Here is a 17,139-nt window from a genome sequence, read left to right as displayed (position 1 = left end):
AACTACGTAGAAATGCAAAACTTTTATTGTAGTGCATCATTGAAAGTAATAACTACAATTATCAGAAAACCTTATTAACTTATTTACATTCACCTTTATGCAGCCACCACATATTATAACAGGGTATCGACACAAATTGTTTTTAAAAACACTTTCAGAAGATATATATATATAATTTTTTAAGTATAGGGTTCGTTTTTCCAATTACATAAACATGGTGACTTTGAACGCGCGCGTGTATGTGTGTGTGTGGGGGGGGGGGGGGGGGGGAACCCGTAGTTGAGCAGCATGTACAGTAGCCAATCAGCGGAGGGCCCGCCTAGGAAGTGGGGGTGGTGTTCTGTGACGTATGTCGCATGCGCACACCGGACTGGGCGATATCACTGGTCATCGGTTTCTCAAACTTTTTCCCAGCATTAGTAAAGTTGACCAACAAGGTATCACTCATTATTTGCTGGTCAGCGTAAATTGTGTATGATCGCAGTCTACTGTTCCTTTTTGTGGCATTTCTTATATTTAATTCGCATCAAAACCCTCTGTTTTTGGACGTACTATCTGTTTTACAGTGAAGATGGGACATTACTAGAGCGAGGCTTCCTTATTGGATTGGGGTGAGTCTATAAACACTTACAGTCTTTATTTTCATTTTAAAAGATTCGTTTCACCTAAAGTTGTTTTGGTGTCGCCTGGTTACCGCCTCTATGTTCATAAAATGTATTGATGTACGTTTTAAAGCGTCACTCGTGTCTTTATAGAAAGCTGTTGTTGAATAGATTTCAGATTATCTGGTTTAGTGGTTTTGTTATGCAGGTTAACCTCGGCGGTCGTTTGCAAGTTACTACGTAAAATCACAACATTTTAAGGAATCAAACATGTTCTTTTTAACTTATAGATGTTCGGTGTGTATACCCTTTTGATTTTTTTTCTTTTTTTAAATAAATGTGGAGGTTTATAGTGAGACGCCGCTATTGCGACATTCCGCGCCAAGGATTTCAAAAACATTTTACCTGCGCGGGACACTATTTCCACTTCCGCTTCCCTGCGTCGAACGGCGCTCCTATTGGCTGTTGGAAGGCAAAAGGGGCGGGAGCTTTGCGTCCGTTGAACGCGGCGATTCGATGGAATGCACGTCGATTACCGCCAATATAAATCCGGTATTTTTGAGAAATAACTGCGATTTATTTTTGACCAAACAAAATCTTAAGAGTCATTTTAATTCGAAGACTGCTAGAAAAAATAAACTAAATGAAATGTTTACAAGCGATGAAGCTTAACTATTATACATTTTAAGACTGGAAAGATTTTCTATTTTGTTTTACTAAATTGTACAGCTCTTATAGTTTATAAGATTTGGAGGATTTTTTTGCCTTGTCCCTGAGATTAATTATTTGGAGAATAAATGCAAGATCATTGCAATAAAAGTCCCATTTTGTTGTCGGAAATATCAAGATTTGAATGTTTAAAAAATGATCTAGAGATCCCTTTCAGGGTCCGGTTGTAATAAATGTGCCAAAGAGGAATTACATGTCAGATTAACCATTCTGTTTTTGTCTTTTTTTAACCTGTTTAGGGTGATGACCTTTGAGTAAGCAAGGTTCCTACAAATACACCAAAGAAATCATCAAGTCAATTTTTTGTGGATATTTTGTCATGGGTCCCCTCACAACACCTAAAAAAGGAAGAGAAGTCGGTTCTGTGGATCCCTGGACACCAACATCCAATCTGAAAATGCTTATCAATGCTGCTATTCCAGACATCAGGAACAGAGAGAAAGGGCTGGAAATGGACGCTGACGGGCGAGAATGTATGGACTCTGCACAGGTAGAGAAGCAAACACAAAAGGATGACCTTCACATCACTGTGTGCGGAAAGAAGCATTCCTTACTGTGTCCTATTTTCTGGCAGGACACTGAAAATGGAGAAGAGTCTGAAAGATGGATCAGTAGGAAAGAAAAGAGCCTGGGTCTGCTCTGTCGTAAATTTCTCGCTCGCTACCCAGATCATCCAAATCCTGCAACGAACAACGACATCTGTTTGGACGACGTTGCCACCGAGCTGAGTATGTCATCGATGCAAACCCGTGGTTATCAAACGTGTTTCTCTTTACTTTGCAGATTAATGGGTGATTGCAGAACCCCCCACATATATTGTGTTGTAATAATAGTTTGTGTATTTGCTGTTACAGGTGTAGAACGCAGACGCATCTACGACATAATGAATGTGCTGGAGAGCCTCCACATGGTGAGCCGCTCTGCCAAGAACCGCTACGCGTGGCACGGCCGGACCAAGCTGAGTCAGACTCTGGACATCCTGAAAAAGGTGGGCGAAGATCACAAGTACAGCCAGCAGATGCAGCAGATCCGGCAGGGCCTCCTGGAGAAAGAGGAATTTGATGAAGAGGAGAAGGAGAACGTGGAACTGGAGGTGGAGGTGGAGGACAGGGAGCAGGGACAGAAGGAGCTTTTCTTTGTGGAGCTTCCAGGGGTGGAGTTTAAAGCTGGTGAGAAATGTTCTGTCAACATAGTTCACTTTTATTCCATGTTAATGGGAGCAAAAAAACTCATTTATTGTTACATCAGCTTCTGTTAACAGTCGGAAGGATAAATCACTGAGGGTCATGAGTCAGAAGTTTGTCATGCTCTTCCTGGTGTCGAATCCTCGTGTGGTCAGTCTGGACGTGGCTGCTAAGATTCTGATTGGCGAGGACCACGGTGCTGAGCAGGACAAGAACAAGTTCAAGAGTGAGTCGAGAATCGCTACGAGCAGCCTGTTTCTCAAACATGCAGAGTGTTTCACACCATTCCAGCGGAGAGATCAATGTTTCCAACCACTTCTTTGCGTGATTATTTTCTTGTGCAGCCAAAGTGCGGCGGCTGTACGATATAGCTAATGTGCTACGAAGCCTCAAGCTTATCGAGAAAGTCCACGTCACCGAAGAAAGGGGGAGGAAGCCAGCGTTTGAGTGGGTCGGGCCGGAGTTGCCACACGTCAAGGGGATCGGTTCCTCTGGTATTTGCACATTTTAGCTTGCAGTTTCATTTGCATATTTGTTTAAGTTTTTCCCTTCACGCCGCTTTATTTTAGTTTCAGAGCTTCAACGCTCCTCGTCTCAATGCCCACCCAAGAGTAAAGTTATACTGGAGCCGCGCGCTAATGTAGAAAACTGTGCCAAAAAGCTGTTTTCATCCCCCGGGGCCAAACGCAGCTTCACTCGACACCCCTCGCTCATAAAAATGGCCAAAAGCATTCAGGACGACCGGCGGAAGATCAACTCGGCCCCCAGCAGTCCTGTCAAGAGTTCAGCCCGTGAGTTCCCCACCGGCATTCCTTCAAAATAAGGATGTTGAGTTGGTGTCCCTGAATCCTGGTGACTTAATGTCTGATTTCAGGTGATGCCTCAAATCCTGACTTTCCAAACAAAATGGCCCAACTTGCTGCTATCTGTAAAATTGAACTCGACCAGGAAGAAGCGTAAGTGTTTATAGATGGGTGACGGCATTTGTTCTAGACCTCTGTGGATAAAACAATGCGATTAAAAGTTCCGTTTCTGTTGCAGAACCGGTCAGGGCCGTAAGAAGCCTGCTGCTGTGAATACGGGAAAGACCTGTGGTTCTCAAACAACGCTGCTCTCCACTCCAAATACCGACCCCAGCGTCAGCGCTGCTGCTCAGCGCGCCCCCCGCACCCCCCTGGCAGTCCTGCCTGCAGGTTCTGTGGCATACATCTCAGCACACTGCCCGTCTCTGATTCCAGTGTTGTTACCTCAGCACCAAGGTGGCGCTCCATACGCCATCTATTTGCAGTCACCTTCCCCCAGACCCAACCCTCTGGCTCGGCCACAGCCCACCAGCTACGCAGTGCGCTCTATGACATTCGAGGATAAGACGGGTCAGAGCCCAACCGGTCAGTGTGCGGTTCAGGCTCAGTCGGCGTGCAGGGGGGCAGACATCAGCCCTCTGGCGCAGAAGCGGATGGGTTCAGTTTCAGCCTGCGAAAGCAGCCCCCCAAAAGCCAAGAGGCCGGACAATATCTCCAAGGTAAAACGTTGAAATCTCTCAAAAACACTTCGATGCGTTTTGATGTTTTCCGTTCCTGAAAGAGATTCTTCTTCCAGGACACTTCTCCAAAGCTGGGGGGGAGCCTGCAGGCTCGCCTGAAGTCTTGTCGTGGCGCTCAGCTGTCCAGCCGACCCTCGTCCCGTGCCCTCCACCTGGATCCAGAGTTCATCAACACCCCTGGTGGAGCTGGAGCCAGTCCGATGCTGGAGCAGAGCTTGGAGAACATCCTGGGACGAGAGGACAAGGCTGCCAATGACAGCGAGTTGGTGTCAACGCCAGTCAGAGTCGTACCCCTGACACCGGGGCGGATCCATCCTGAGGTGAATGCTCCAACACGCCTCCAATGCAGGTTTTGTCTGACATCACGAACGCTGCAGGGCTGTGAGTGTGTGTATTCTTTTGCTTTCAGACTTTAGTCCCAGCCGGGTATTACATCCCGATCTCCCAACCAGGTGTCAGAGACAAAGAAATTCAGGATCTAGCAAAAGAAAACAAGGCTTCAACCACGACGTACAACATCTACCAAACACCAACCGCAGGTAAAGATGAAGTAGCGCGTTGGTGTTCATTTGGAAATAAGTGTATCAGCCGAAGGAAGGACAGAGTTTGAACTGCTGTTGTCACCAACAGGATCCAGACCTTCCCCCGCCCGGGAGATTACACCCACCAGCATTCGCCTCCTCAAACCTACCTCTGCTGCTGCCTCCCCTTACAATGCACAGAAGGCCCAGCGCCCCAGTCCTGCTATCCTCAACTTCACCCTGCAGAACCTTGGTTTGATCTCAGGGTCCAGTCCAGGAAACGGTTATGCTGCTTCTCAGACTCCCGAGCACCTCAACACTCTGGCCAGCCCCGTGTCTCTGCAGCAGAGAGGCATGGTTTTCATCAAACCCGTGTCTCCTTTGCCTCTGCAGCCATCTGTGCCCGGACAAGTGGCCCTGATCAGCATTCAGCAGGTAAAAACGGGAAACGGAACAGTCACGTTTTCTGATGGTTGTGTATTCACTTTGAACTGTGTCTCGTTAGAGTTGTTGTGGCCAGTAGAGAAGACATTTCTGCACAGTTAGCTGTGCAGTACAGTGTGTGTAGCATTGATGTTTTATTTGGATGACCTAACAACCAGGTGAGTGTGGGTACCTTCATAAAATAACAAGCAGCACTGGTCAACCGGTACACTTTACCGTGCTTGTTTAACCACCAACACCACTATTTCCAGTCCAAGAACACGGTAAACATCATTAGTAGAGAACACCTGGATCACAAAGGCTACCAAGTGCAAGTGGATTTGGCAACATCTGATTTTGAAGAGGAGAATTCCACTCCAATACAGAACAATATGCTAAAATACACTATATTTTAAATTCTTAAGTACGAAAACATGACAAAAATTGTACCTCCTGTTTAAGGTATAACTATGAACAACTGAGTGCTATTGACTCCAAAAGGAAAGAGCATCAAGTAATCCCCCAACACTCACCTCAACACCATGAGAGGGCCCCTTAAACTAATTTCTCTTTTAACACAAAACAAGCACCCGAAACCACGACTGCAAGAGGTGGTGTATTTTATACTAAGGAATAATTTTAATCGATATTGATTGTAACACCGTGACTCCAATAAACTCAAAATAGAAATATAGAATTTGGGGATAGGCTTCAGCATCTTCCCAAGACCCCAAAACTGGACAAAGCAGTCAAGAAAAGAAAAATAATTACAGAACTTACCCACTAGTGTGCGGTGGACTTGTCTGCTTTTCAAAATAAAAGTTTTATATGCACACTTTAGTGGCTTTCAACAGTTTACGGTCTAGTGTTACAGTCTACCACTGCTACACACACTTGTCTCAAACCATGTGGACCATTCAGTTGTGTAGCTGCAGCACTTTTATGAACATGTGGAATAAGTGTCGCTCTTCTTTTCTCCAGCCTCTGATGGCCACCCCTAAAGGGGCAGGGCCCCCCCAGGCCAGCTTCTTCCACACACCCGTGCCCCTCTCTCCTCTGGCTGCTGTGGTGCCCGCCAGCGCACACATGACAACCAAAACTGTTTACATCCCCCAGAGAAAGCTGGATGTGTCCATGGAAGACCCCTGAGAAGAACTTGTGGGGGGGGGGGGGGGTTTCCTGTCTGTTTACAGTATTCCTGATCTCTGAGCATTTGCTGCTCTAACATCTGTGTATCTGATCGAATCAGATAATCACTGTTGTCATGTTCAATGAGGTGCTGGAAGAGTCTGATTTGGGATTAAAATAGTGAATTTAATGGCAGGAAAGTTATTTTCTAACAGTCTCTGTTATTCTTGTGAAAATTACATCAATAAATGACCAGTAAAGTAGGTAAATTTCCTCCCGGTATTTAAGAGAAAACAAGTTGGATGGAGATGGTTGACTGTGATAAAAATTAATAAACTGATGGTTCTCTTTGAAAATGATGTTAAGAATTTGTGAATACTTGACTGATCAAATGTTTAGAGTTTAATTTATAAAGGAAATTATTTTTATTTTCCTCATAAATGTATAACGCTAATTAAATTTTTAGTAATTTTTTTATGAACTTGGTCTTCTTTTGGGCTGATAAAGATACCTCTGTGTGTGTGTGTGTGTGTGTGTGTGTGTGTGAATTAACTGGATGAGAGGGGAGAAATGGACTGGTTTTAGCTGGAAAGGTCATATCACACATTCTCTGACGAGCAGAGACCAAAAAAATAAACTATAATACAAACGTTTTTGACATTATTTCACCTGAATTTTCAAATCGCTTACTTTTCTGGAACTTAAAGGACTTATTCTAGCTTTTATTGGCTAAAACCCACCTTCTGGTTTGTCTCTGTCCACTCCTGTGTGGAACCACGTGAGCGGCTGCAGCTGTCATTGTTAGAGGGCTGATGTTCAGACCCCCCCTGAGCCTGTGCTGACGGGCCGGAGGGCTTCTCTTTGTCACGGGTTATTTTAGGAGCATCGTTTCATCAAAGCGTCACCGTTGGGCCGGGGCTGATGCCGATGTTGGGGGGTATTTAAGCCCGGTGCCAGAGTTCATCACTGCTTGGGGAGAGAAGAACACCAGCTTAGGTTCAAGGTAGGAGTTTCAGTTATTTCCATTGTCCAGTTCATTCAATTTTTATCTCTTTTTTTTTAGCACTAGAATAAATAAAAGGTGCTTTCGTGTGTTTTTGAGGACGGTTACAAAAGCTTCCAGCAACCTTTGATGGAGCAGGACTCAGTTTGGGGGGTAGAGTCAAGCAAGTTCCTAACAAACATGAATATTTGGTTGATCGGAGACTAAATTCTTCGCTCTGTGTGTGTGTGTGTGTGTGTGTGTGTGTGTCCGGGGGACCTCCAGGGTGTAGCCCAGTGACTGCTGGGATGCCAGGCAGGGACCAGAGATGAAGGATGAATGCCAGGCTGGGTTTTTGTCTGTCTGTCTGTTTAAGTGAAACATCTATTCCTGGAACCTCACATACCAGCGCTGTGAGAGTGGTGGGCTGCCTCTGATACTGGCAGAGGCAGGAATGTGGCTGCTGGAGGGCTAAAACCACCAGAACTGACTGGTGGTTCAGTACGATTCAGCTGAAAAGACTCACGGCCACTAAATAGACATATCAAAGAGGGGGGAAAGTGCTGAATAAGCAAGTTTGTGTGGTTTTTTACAGAAGGTATGAATGAGTTATGAGTTACACTCATAAATAGTGTGTGTTGATCAGCATTTTAAGTCTGAGATGATTTTGTTCTTTGATCAGCAACTTGCTTTTTTTCCCTAAAAAGATGCCGAACTGGGGGGGAGGAGCCAAATGTGCGGCCTGTGAGAAGACGGTGTACCACGCCGAGGAGATCCAGTGCAACAGCAGGAGCTTCCATAAGACCTGCTTCATCTGCAGTGAGCAGCTTTTACCATCACTTCCTTTTTCGGTGATATCTGGTCCTTTTACGGAGAATGGACTGATCTTAGAACCCGAGTCTTTGGACGAAATTCACAACCCTCTGGTTGGTTCCGTCATCCCTGCTCTCGTCTCATTACCAATCTGATCGTCCTCCTGCAGGACTCTAATTCTGTAACCAATATACAGGCCCTTAATGTGTGTTGTCTGTTGTTGATGTTTGGATGTGAGGGTCGGTGATGGTTTAATTGGTCCAGTGGGAGGTGTGTGAGGCCTTGGTGATAACCTCATCCATCTACAAGTGTTCATCTTCACTCCAACAGTCATCGCACACTCTTAAAAATAGAAACAGAAGACATCTGACCATGTGTAATGCTACTGATGACTGATAGAACCAGATAGGTGTGACCTTTCTTTACTCAACCGTTACTCCACCATGGCATTCCCAGTCTGGACCGACTGAAACCATTAATTCCAGTGAAGAACAGCTGCTTCAAATGGGTGAAATGTGTCTTTCGCTCAGTGAGCTGCAGGAAAGGGCTGGACAGCACCACAGTGGCAGCGCACGAGTCGGAGATTTACTGCAAGTCCTGCTACGGCAAGAAATATGGGCCAAAAGGTTACGGGTACGGGCAGGGAGCTGGAGCTCTAAGTTCTGATCCTCCGGGACACAACGCAGAACTGCGGCCTCATGAGTATGTGTTCACGCCACAGAGGAAAATGGCATAGTTCAGGGTTTGGGATTTGAACTAAATCTGACAGACCGGCACCATGTGATTGTTTTCTAGCTCTAAACAACATCCAGCTCCTTCAAACTCCTCTGCTGCTGGGAAGTTTTCCAAGTTTGGAGGTTCAGACCACTGCCCTCGCTGCTCCAAAGCTGTCTATGCTGCCGAGAAGGTGATGGGAGCAGGGAAGGTACGAACCATCACTCCTCAAACATCAAATATTATTTTGTCAGGTGGATTTCTTATTTCCAGACATATAACGTTCTCTCCCTTTCTGCTACTGCAGCCCTGGCATAAAACCTGTTTCCGTTGCGCCATCTGTGGGAAAAGCTTGGAGTCGACCACAGTGACGGACAAAGATGGAGAGCTGTACTGTAAAGGTAGAAACACGCACATACCTTATAAGTGAGATCCTTGAAGCCCGGGAAACGCGTGTAGTACCTCTCCTCGCCAGCAGGGGTCCCTGTTTTAAAATAAAAGCTCATATTAGCGCAACAAAGTAACATTAATTAATATTTTCCTCTGTGAGGCACATAAAACAAAAACCCTTTTTTACCGTTTCTCTCTTCAGTTTGCTATGCCAAAAACTTCGGCCCAAAGGGATTTGGACTGGGGAATGCTGCCATGTTGGAGGAGCGAGAGTGAAGATTGTCGCAGCTTCCAGTGGTTTGAAGTTCTTAAAGATGTTTTTGATAAACGACAGATGTCTAATTCGGCATCAGTGTCCAGAATAATGTCGGAACTGAGTGACTGGTGGTATCATCGAGCTTAATTTGAGATATAAAATAGTTTTGGCAGAATACAAAGTATGTTTTCTTCCTTGTATGCATTGAGTCCATTAACAGTCCCGTCTTTTAGAAATAAAAGCATGGAAAAAAGCACTTAAATGTGTCCTGAAGCTCAACGTCTCATTTGGCTCATTGCCTTATCAGTTTTATATTTATTTTTTTTATTATTCCTGCTAACATCTTAAGTTTAGCAATTTCTTGGAAAACAAAATGACCAAAAAAGCCCAACGAGATAATCAGACGGGTGAACCTCAGTTCACAGACATGTCACATCCTGCTCATGTCACTGATGAGAAGGCAGCTGTGGTCACAGAGGGCTGACATTCGCCATCATTTCAACATTTAATCTGCCATGTTTTCACTTCATTGGCACTTTTAGACCACATCCCATCATCTGTGCATCCTCCGATTGCAGGTAAAGAAGAGGTGAAATCTGGAGGAAATGAGTGTTCACGCTCCAGCTATAAAAGACAGGCACAACGTTGCTTTATTGAAGCACAAAAGTGTTTGTTCATTATTAAACACAAGCAATTTTTACAAAAGCTCATAAAACCAAATGTACATGTACAAACATCTTAATTCCCAGGACAGACTGTAAAAATAGGCTTCCTGTGTGATAGAAAAACATCTCCAAGTTGCCTGCGGTGATTTCGGCATCTTCTTTAATGGAGCTTTGTTAAATTTGAGTTTCTTTTTTGCCGAAAAGGATCAAATTTAAGGCGGCAGCTTTCTGTACAAAGAGCAACGGAGTCAAACCTAATTTCTTTTCTTTCTGCTGTTTCGGTTTAGCTTCAGAAGGAACCAAACGTGACAGAAAACATAAATAAATACACTCTGGGTTTTTGGTCCAAGATCATTTTAGAGTTTGACCCTTGACCCCGAGTGGTCAGACCATGTCGGCGTGACCGAACATCGGATGTTCGGGGCCGGGCGGGAACTGCTGCGTCCAGTCGATGATGGCCGGTTTGAAGAGGCCACAACAACGCAGCTGGAAGAAGGAAACCAGATTCCGGACCACACCCAGACTGTGGACACGAAGAAACGGGTCAGAATCCGGCACTAAAACTGCTGAATAAAGTCCAACGAGAACTCACTTGTACGGATTCTGTCTGAGGGAGACGGACTGGTTGAGTTTCCTCTGCTGGAACGTCAGGGTGGTCCGCTCGGCTGAGGTCAGGCCCAGGAAGGCGATCTGCTCCAGCAGAGAGCAGCCGCGGCCGTCAGGGGAACCGCGGAGGGCGACGATACACAAATAAATATGAGGTTTTGCCAACTTTTCTGTTACACTTCAGTTGGGACAGAAACAACCGGAAACCAAAGCAGCTGCTGCATCATATCAGCCTTAAATGTCACCTGGTACAGCTGCACCAGCAGGATGGAGGCAGACCAGCAGGTGTGATAGAAGGCCAGAAAGAAGATGCAGAGCAGCCACGGCGAGCAGTCCACCAGGGCGGAGACGGCGGCCCACAGGCCCTGGTCGGCGTAATGCAGCACGCAGTGTTTGGCCCAGTCTGAAATAACAAGCAGACGCCTGAAGCTCCTCACTTAAAACCGGTTTCCGTCGTGGACGAGTGCGCCAGGCCACTCACACGTGAGGCAGCAATAGAACATCCAGCTTCCCATCAGCGTGAGCGAGAGCAGGAAGAGGACGTAGTAGTGATGGTTCCTGGCACCTGGAAGACAGCAAACCTGTCAGGCCGCGCTGCTCGTTAGCATCGGATGGATGAACGATCCGGAGTGGTTCGCACCGATGCAGCCGTTGGTCCAGATGGAGTGGTGGTCCTGCTTCGCCACGCACGCGTCACAGCTGAAACAGTGCTGCGTTCTTATCGGCTTCTTGATCTGTGGACAAAAGGGCGCGTAGCGGATCGCTGCTGGTGGGAACGGCTGCGAGAGGTTTGACGTCGGGAACTCACCATGCACGAAGTGCAGAAGATTCTGGGGTTGAAGCAGCCGGCTTCAGCCAACACCAACACGTTCTGAGGACACAAACCAACCCGTTACAACACGTCCGTTTTCCGCTCTTCAACCCGTCGGCGCCGCACGCACCATCTTCTTCTCCTCTTCCGTTGCCTTGACATAGCCGGGGTCGGTCCGGCAGGCGCGTAGGTAGTAGTAGAGCAGCGCAGTGGCGTTGATCGTAAACAGGACCTGGACTGTGGCGCTGGGTCCATGTGAGGTCAAAGGTTAAGGGAAAAATGATCGCAATGATCAGCATCGTCACAAACCGTAGTCAACGGAAGGATATCTGGGAGGAACCAGAGGAACCAGGTGACGAGCATCCAGAAGACCGAAGCCATCAGAGACGTGCACGGTAGCAGGGACTCAAACACGGGACTGGGGAAGTTCCTGTTCAGGCACAAAACAAATCTCAAAGCCCACGAGAAATAAACAACCCGACCAGTTTAAAATCAAAGTCCCTAATAGATTATACACCGACATGAGAAAGGAGGTGATTTAAACCTTTGTTAATGAGGTCAGAGGGGAGGTTTGAATTACTCAGAGGCAGAAAAGCCAGAGCGGAGTCAGTCAGTTATTTCACACTGAACCGGCATCTTCACCTGGAAGCAACGTTGATCCCTCCGATCACGCAGGCCAGCAGGATCCCTTTGAGCAGCCACGACTCCGAGTTCATGTCGACGATGGCGCCCACGCCCCCGAACAGAGCCGTGCAGAGCAGAAACTGCAGAAAGACCTGCGGAATGCAGACAGGACGCTGGCGGGTCAGTAGCGCTCACGGATTTCTAATATGGGGTGTGTGTGTGTGTGTGTGTGTGTGTGTGTGTGTTTCTACTGCGCACCCTGTATCTATTGATGATCCGCAGGCAGCGCGAGCTGGAGCGAATCCTCTCCTGTTTGATGTGGTTGAGCATGTGAACGAGCAGCGGACTTCGGACCTGGTGGGCCAAGTCAATGGGCGTGTGACCCTGAAGAGGTCAGAGGTGGAGGTTCGGTCGAGGTTACTGGTTAACACTCCCTAGCGGGGATGAAAGCGCGACGGTGTCCGGTTCTCAAACTCACACTGAGGTTTTCCGCATCGACGCTGGCGCCGGCCTCCAGCAGGATGTGGGCAGCATCCACATTTCCTGCCAGCACGGCGCAGTGCAACGGCGTGTTCCTGTTCACTTTGTCCACGGCGCTCAAAGAGGCGTTGTTTTTAATCAAGAACTTGGTAGGTTCCGGGCTGGGAAAATAAAGAGCGGGTTGGACATGGATGTCAACAGGATTGTTTTTCCCCCCTGACCGAGGGAATAAAAACTGTTGGTTAAAGACGTTTCTCTCGATGAGATTGTGTTTTTACTCACCCAATGATCTTCTGTGCTGCCAGCATCACAGGCGTCTGTCCGTTGGCGTCAGGCTCGTCCACGTCCTGGATGAGGAAAATAAAGGAAAATGACCGTCAACACGCGGCGACGACCGGCGCGTTGAGGACAGAGGGGGAGGAATGTGGCGCCCGTGCAATCCCACCTGTCCCTTTGCCATGAGATACGCGGCGATGGCCATGTGCTGGAAGAGGATGGCGAGGTGGAGGGCGTGGTAACCTTCCCCGTCCCCGATGGAGGGATCGGCTCCGTACCGCAGCAGCTGGATCACCATGGAGAGGTGGCCCTGCCTCCACACGGACAAAAGCCACACACAGCTTTATGGAGAAGCCAAACGTGAAACCTTTGCTTCATGTTTAAGGACAGATGGCACGTGTGAGCGGCTCCGGTCCGAAAACTCATCCGGGTTAAATTTACCTTATGGCCCAATGGAGAGGCGTAGAGCTCAGGTCTCCTCCGAGCTGGTCGACTATGGCCCCTTTGGAAATATAATACCTGTCAGGACGCAGGAGAATATGGGTCGAAACACGGTCAGAACAGTTTGCAACAGATTTAACACATTCATGTATTAATCACTAAAATGCAATAAGAATGGAGAATATCTCTCCACTTCCTGTCATTAAAGAAAGGTCCAAAGATCTCAGTTAGAAGCACTGCCGCCTCCTGACAACAGCTGAAGCAACAGACAAATGGTTTTATGATCCAGAGCGGCGCCGCCGTTCCTAGAACTGGTTCAGGTGTGTTTCAGGTGAGTCTTACTTGACCAGCTCTGAGCGATTGTTGATGGCCGCCCAGTGAAGTAGAGTCACGTTCTCTTTGTCTGGCTGCCTGACATCGTACCCTGCTTCCACCAGCTCCTTGCAGCGTTCCAGGATGCCGAACCTGACAGATCACAGGCAGAAAGGAGATTTTCACACTGAAGCGTCGCTGGGTCCGTCTGAGAGGACTGACAGGAAGAGCAGATCTGCAGATCCATCAAGATTCTGCTCCAGTCCCATCTCAGTGCCTATTTGCTTCAGCAGTATCTGAGAGAAAGAGCTACTGAACTTTACTGTTTATTCTTTTCCATCTGTACTGATCAAATACTTGGATATTACATTTACTGCAAACTAAAAACCAGTAGTTTAACTTCTGTGCCGCATAAATATGTTAATTTGATCAATTTGAGTGAATAAGCTGTTGGCCTTGTGTCTTCTACTCGCTCACTCTGTCTGATCGTCTGTCTCCTTCACAATCTCCTCTCCTACTGAGATGAGGACAAGAACAACATAGGAATGATGCTGATCCTGCTGACACAGCACTCACTGTGAGGCCTTCACGATGTCCCAGCTGCTGCTGTCGTCCATGAGTGGCCGTTTATTCGGCTGCTGACTGAGGCTCATCGCCTGGTCTGCACCTTTGCCATGAAAGTTAGCCATTAAAGCCTGCGCTGGCCGTGACCCATGACTGTGGGAGTGACCCCCGTGCCCGTGGTGACAGTCGTGACCCTGTGGCACACAAAGAACGTGCAGCAGGAAAAAAGGAGAGTTAATTGTCACTCACAGACTGTGCGTAAAGACATTTTCAGCAACAATTTTTCTTTTCTTTCAGCAAACCCAACGCCAGTCTTGCTTGAAGGACAGCATTCTTTTTGAGAGCATTTTTTAGTGGAATTTACACTCAACAAGGAAGCGACCAAAGCCCTGAGAGTCATCAGGCTGTTAAATCTGCCCTGAATGTCGCAATAATCCTGTATTCTCGGGTGTTTTCAGTTAAAAACAGCTGGCGATGAGGTAACCATGAGCCAGTTCTCTCCGTACTGTGCATGAAGTACAAGTCCAGGTAATTTAACGAACATTTACGCAGAATGACAATTTGTGTAAAACGAAAAAGCATTTAACCCAATCTGGCCCATCAACTGGAGAAATACCACATGTATCTGGTTTCAGACCCTGTACATTGATTTGTAATCAGAAAAGCTGATAGTAGTGGACAGATGGATTAAAAATGGTAAAAGTTAAGCACTTTAGAACACCACACGTGGAAACTCGACCACTTGGTTTCCGCTTCAGCAAGGAAGCAATAGATCAGGTCTACGCAATAAATATGGCTTAGGTTGGCAGTAAATACCACTAGATTTTGTTCAACGTGGGGCTTATTGTCGATTATCTAACTCTGACAAGATTCCAAAAGAAGACGGATTAGTGAGATAATTTAGTTCTGTAACTAGCCTCAGGCTAACTACGCCCACAACAGCTAGCTAACTGACAGTTGATTCGTGTCTGTCGATCCCCGAAGAACTGTTATTCAACACACTACAAATAAGATTGTGCGAATTAATGCATAAGAGGCGACTAATACGTAATTTGGATAAACAGCTCCGGCGGTTAAAAAAGAAAAAGCACGAAAGAGAAGGCGGAACACCGACTTACATTATCGTCTCCACTCCAGTCCATCTTGTTGTGAAGGAACGAAGTGAAAGTTCCTGCCACAGCTGGCTGCACGGGACTTTGTCTGCGTAACACTTCCGCTGCTTGACTTTCAAAGTAAAACTCTCAGAAAATAGCAATAACCGCTAGACAAAAATCCGAAATGAACAAAAGTCATTCTACTAAGACATTATAAGTATCCTCAAATGCGCAGGACTTTCATTTATTTTGTGTTGTGTACAAACAACATCTCAAGCTCATGCTTATAATATATGCTGTATATATGCTTATAACATTCTAATCTATCTGTATTTATTTTTTTTTCTGTCTCTTTACTCTGCATTCGCTGCTACTATAATTCAATTTCCCCACGGGGATGAATAAAGTCCATCTTAATCTTAATCTTAATCTTAAGTGAAGTATTTTGTGTGTTTTCTGCTGAGACTGTTAGCTGTTATTTAAGAAGAGCATTGAAGAAATCCATTTTTAAAACCCGTTCTCACTTTTAGAAAGTGTTATTAGCACCTCAGATATATGGAGTAAATTTATGTCTCACTAATTTAACTGAGGAAATTTGGTCTGATGAACGCATTATTGCACTTCCAGACATTTACCGACAGATGGCGCCATTGTACAACTTTCCCTGTTTCTGCACAAACGAGCATTTCTCTAAATATTCATGAACAATAGGAAATAATTATCAGATTTGGTTGATTTGTAACGTTTGGTAATTGTATGAGCATATGACAGGCTTACTACCTCTAAACTATTTTTCCCCATCAAAGGTCTGTGACAAGGATTCTTGAATGGGAGGAAACTGCAGTAGTTTAGCAACAGATTTGGAGGATCAAGATATTTTCTGAGTAAAGAGGTCAAACATGTAAAAATCCCTTCATGGGATTGTGTTTCTTACACTTTAAATGTAAGGAGGAAGGAACTCAGAAACCACTCTCTTTCAAACAAAGAAGAGCAAGGCTTTAGAATAAAACAAGAAAACACGGAAACGAATATCTGGCGCACAAACATTATTCCTGTTGACAGTGGTGTAATTAAGCTTGTCACATTTTGATCCACTCTTTCAGCTCAACATAAACCCTCCACTGACAGTCTGCATGGAAGGTGCAGCTCGTGGGTAATTAGAATTCCAATTCTACATCATATGAAAAAATGAATTCTGTCATGTGTCCAAAGGTTGCGTCTTTTATGTTAATGGAATAAAATTCAGGTATATTTGTGTTTTTTTTACACACATATATCCTGATTAAACTGTCTTGCCCTCAACCCTGAACTTGTCTTTAAATAAATGCCAATTCCTGAAGTATTTCCAAAGCAGCAGAGACCTGCAGCACTGGAGAAGCTCGAGTGTTTGTGCAGAGTTGAAGTAATTGAGCTGTCAGGAGGAAGTCATAACAGCCGCGGGGGAGCAGAAGGTCACGGTTCTGATTGTCCGCACGAGACACGGGGGCAGAAACCACCGTTGAAGTGTTTCTGTGGAAGCAGCAACAGTAACGCGCTTCTGCTTTTGTGAGTTCACCACTGACGCTGAGCGAGAGGAAGTGGAGCCGTCCAGTGAAAACATGGAACGGATGTGTGCTGGCAGCTGATACGGCAGGTTGTGGGTTCTAATGCCGGCGCTGCTCCAGAACTGGAGGTCTGAGAGCAGCAAAGCCCAGAGATGGACGGTAAATCCGGGATTTGATGGCTTCAATGACATCACTGCGCTGCCCCTCACCCGCAGCTGGAGCTTTACCAGCAGCCGCTCCAGGTCGGAGCCTTCTTTGTCGCCACCCACTGACACGCCCCCTACTGACACGCCCCCTGCCGGGACTCCCAGCCTATCAAACGCCGGCCTGCTCGCTGTCACGCTACCCGGCGCCACGGCGATTATTGATTCTGCACATGAATTATTATGGGAAATGTTTCTGCTTGAACTCACCGTCAAACCTTCCAGCATGAAACA

At 46.4% G+C, this 17,139-nt stretch overlaps 3 protein-coding genes across 6 annotated transcripts; 2 read left to right on the top strand and 1 right to left on the bottom strand.

Annotated features, from left to right (window-relative positions):
* Window positions 1-359: 359 nt before the first annotated feature.
* Window positions 360-6,489, top strand: e2f8 (E2F transcription factor 8). Of its 4 annotated transcripts, XM_011609870.2 has the most exons (15): window positions 360-437; window positions 567-611; window positions 1,571-1,585; window positions 1,754-1,821; window positions 1,906-2,059; window positions 2,186-2,500; window positions 2,580-2,741; window positions 2,860-3,009; window positions 3,085-3,306; window positions 3,390-3,471; window positions 3,557-4,037; window positions 4,115-4,378; window positions 4,468-4,597; window positions 4,689-5,014; window positions 5,984-6,489. In XM_011609870.2, exons 4-15 carry the CDS (start codon window positions 1,783-1,785, stop codon window positions 6,149-6,151), a joined length of 2,493 nt encoding a protein of 830 aa, XP_011608172.2. In that variant the 5' UTR covers window positions 360-437; window positions 567-611; window positions 1,571-1,585; window positions 1,754-1,782; the 3' UTR covers window positions 6,152-6,489. The 4 variants fall into 4 exon arrangements, with proteins under 4 accessions (XP_011608172.2, XP_011608170.2, XP_011608171.2 ...); XM_011609868.2 differs by having other exon boundaries at window positions 1,571-1,821; XM_011609869.2 differs by having other exon boundaries at window positions 360-611.
* Window positions 6,490-7,017: 528 nt separating this feature from the next.
* On the top strand, window positions 7,018-9,533 carry csrp3 (cysteine and glycine-rich protein 3 (cardiac LIM protein)). Its single transcript, XM_003969770.3, has 6 exons — window positions 7,018-7,133; window positions 7,820-7,931; window positions 8,456-8,627; window positions 8,721-8,850; window positions 8,947-9,040; window positions 9,232-9,533. The coding sequence occupies exons 2-6, from the start codon at window positions 7,820-7,822 to the stop codon at window positions 9,303-9,305; spliced, it is 582 nt and encodes a 193-aa protein (XP_003969819.1). The 5' UTR covers window positions 7,018-7,133; the 3' UTR covers window positions 9,306-9,533.
* Window positions 9,534-9,910: 377 nt separating this feature from the next.
* zdhhc13 (zDHHC palmitoyltransferase 13) lies at window positions 9,911-15,296 on the bottom strand. Its single transcript, XM_003969769.3, has 17 exons — window positions 15,183-15,296; window positions 14,077-14,258; window positions 13,531-13,653; window positions 13,189-13,266; window positions 12,917-13,061; window positions 12,754-12,818; window positions 12,470-12,632; window positions 12,250-12,375; window positions 12,010-12,143; window positions 11,697-11,797; window positions 11,498-11,622; window positions 11,365-11,427; window positions 11,197-11,290; window positions 11,038-11,121; window positions 10,802-10,959; window positions 10,543-10,640; window positions 9,911-10,473 (listed from the first exon to the last, which is right to left on the bottom strand). Exons 1-17 carry the CDS (start codon window positions 15,204-15,206, stop codon window positions 10,335-10,337), a joined length of 1,902 nt encoding a protein of 633 aa, XP_003969818.1. The 5' UTR covers window positions 15,207-15,296; the 3' UTR covers window positions 9,911-10,334.
* Between the last annotated feature and the right edge of the window lie 1,843 nt (window positions 15,297-17,139).

Source organism: Takifugu rubripes, chromosome 13, assembly GCF_901000725.2.
Source record: "Takifugu rubripes chromosome 13, fTakRub1.2, whole genome shotgun sequence".
Taxonomy (NCBI): Eukaryota; Metazoa; Chordata; class Actinopteri; order Tetraodontiformes; family Tetraodontidae; genus Takifugu; species Takifugu rubripes.
This window is presented reverse-complemented; position numbering and strand designations above follow the sequence as displayed.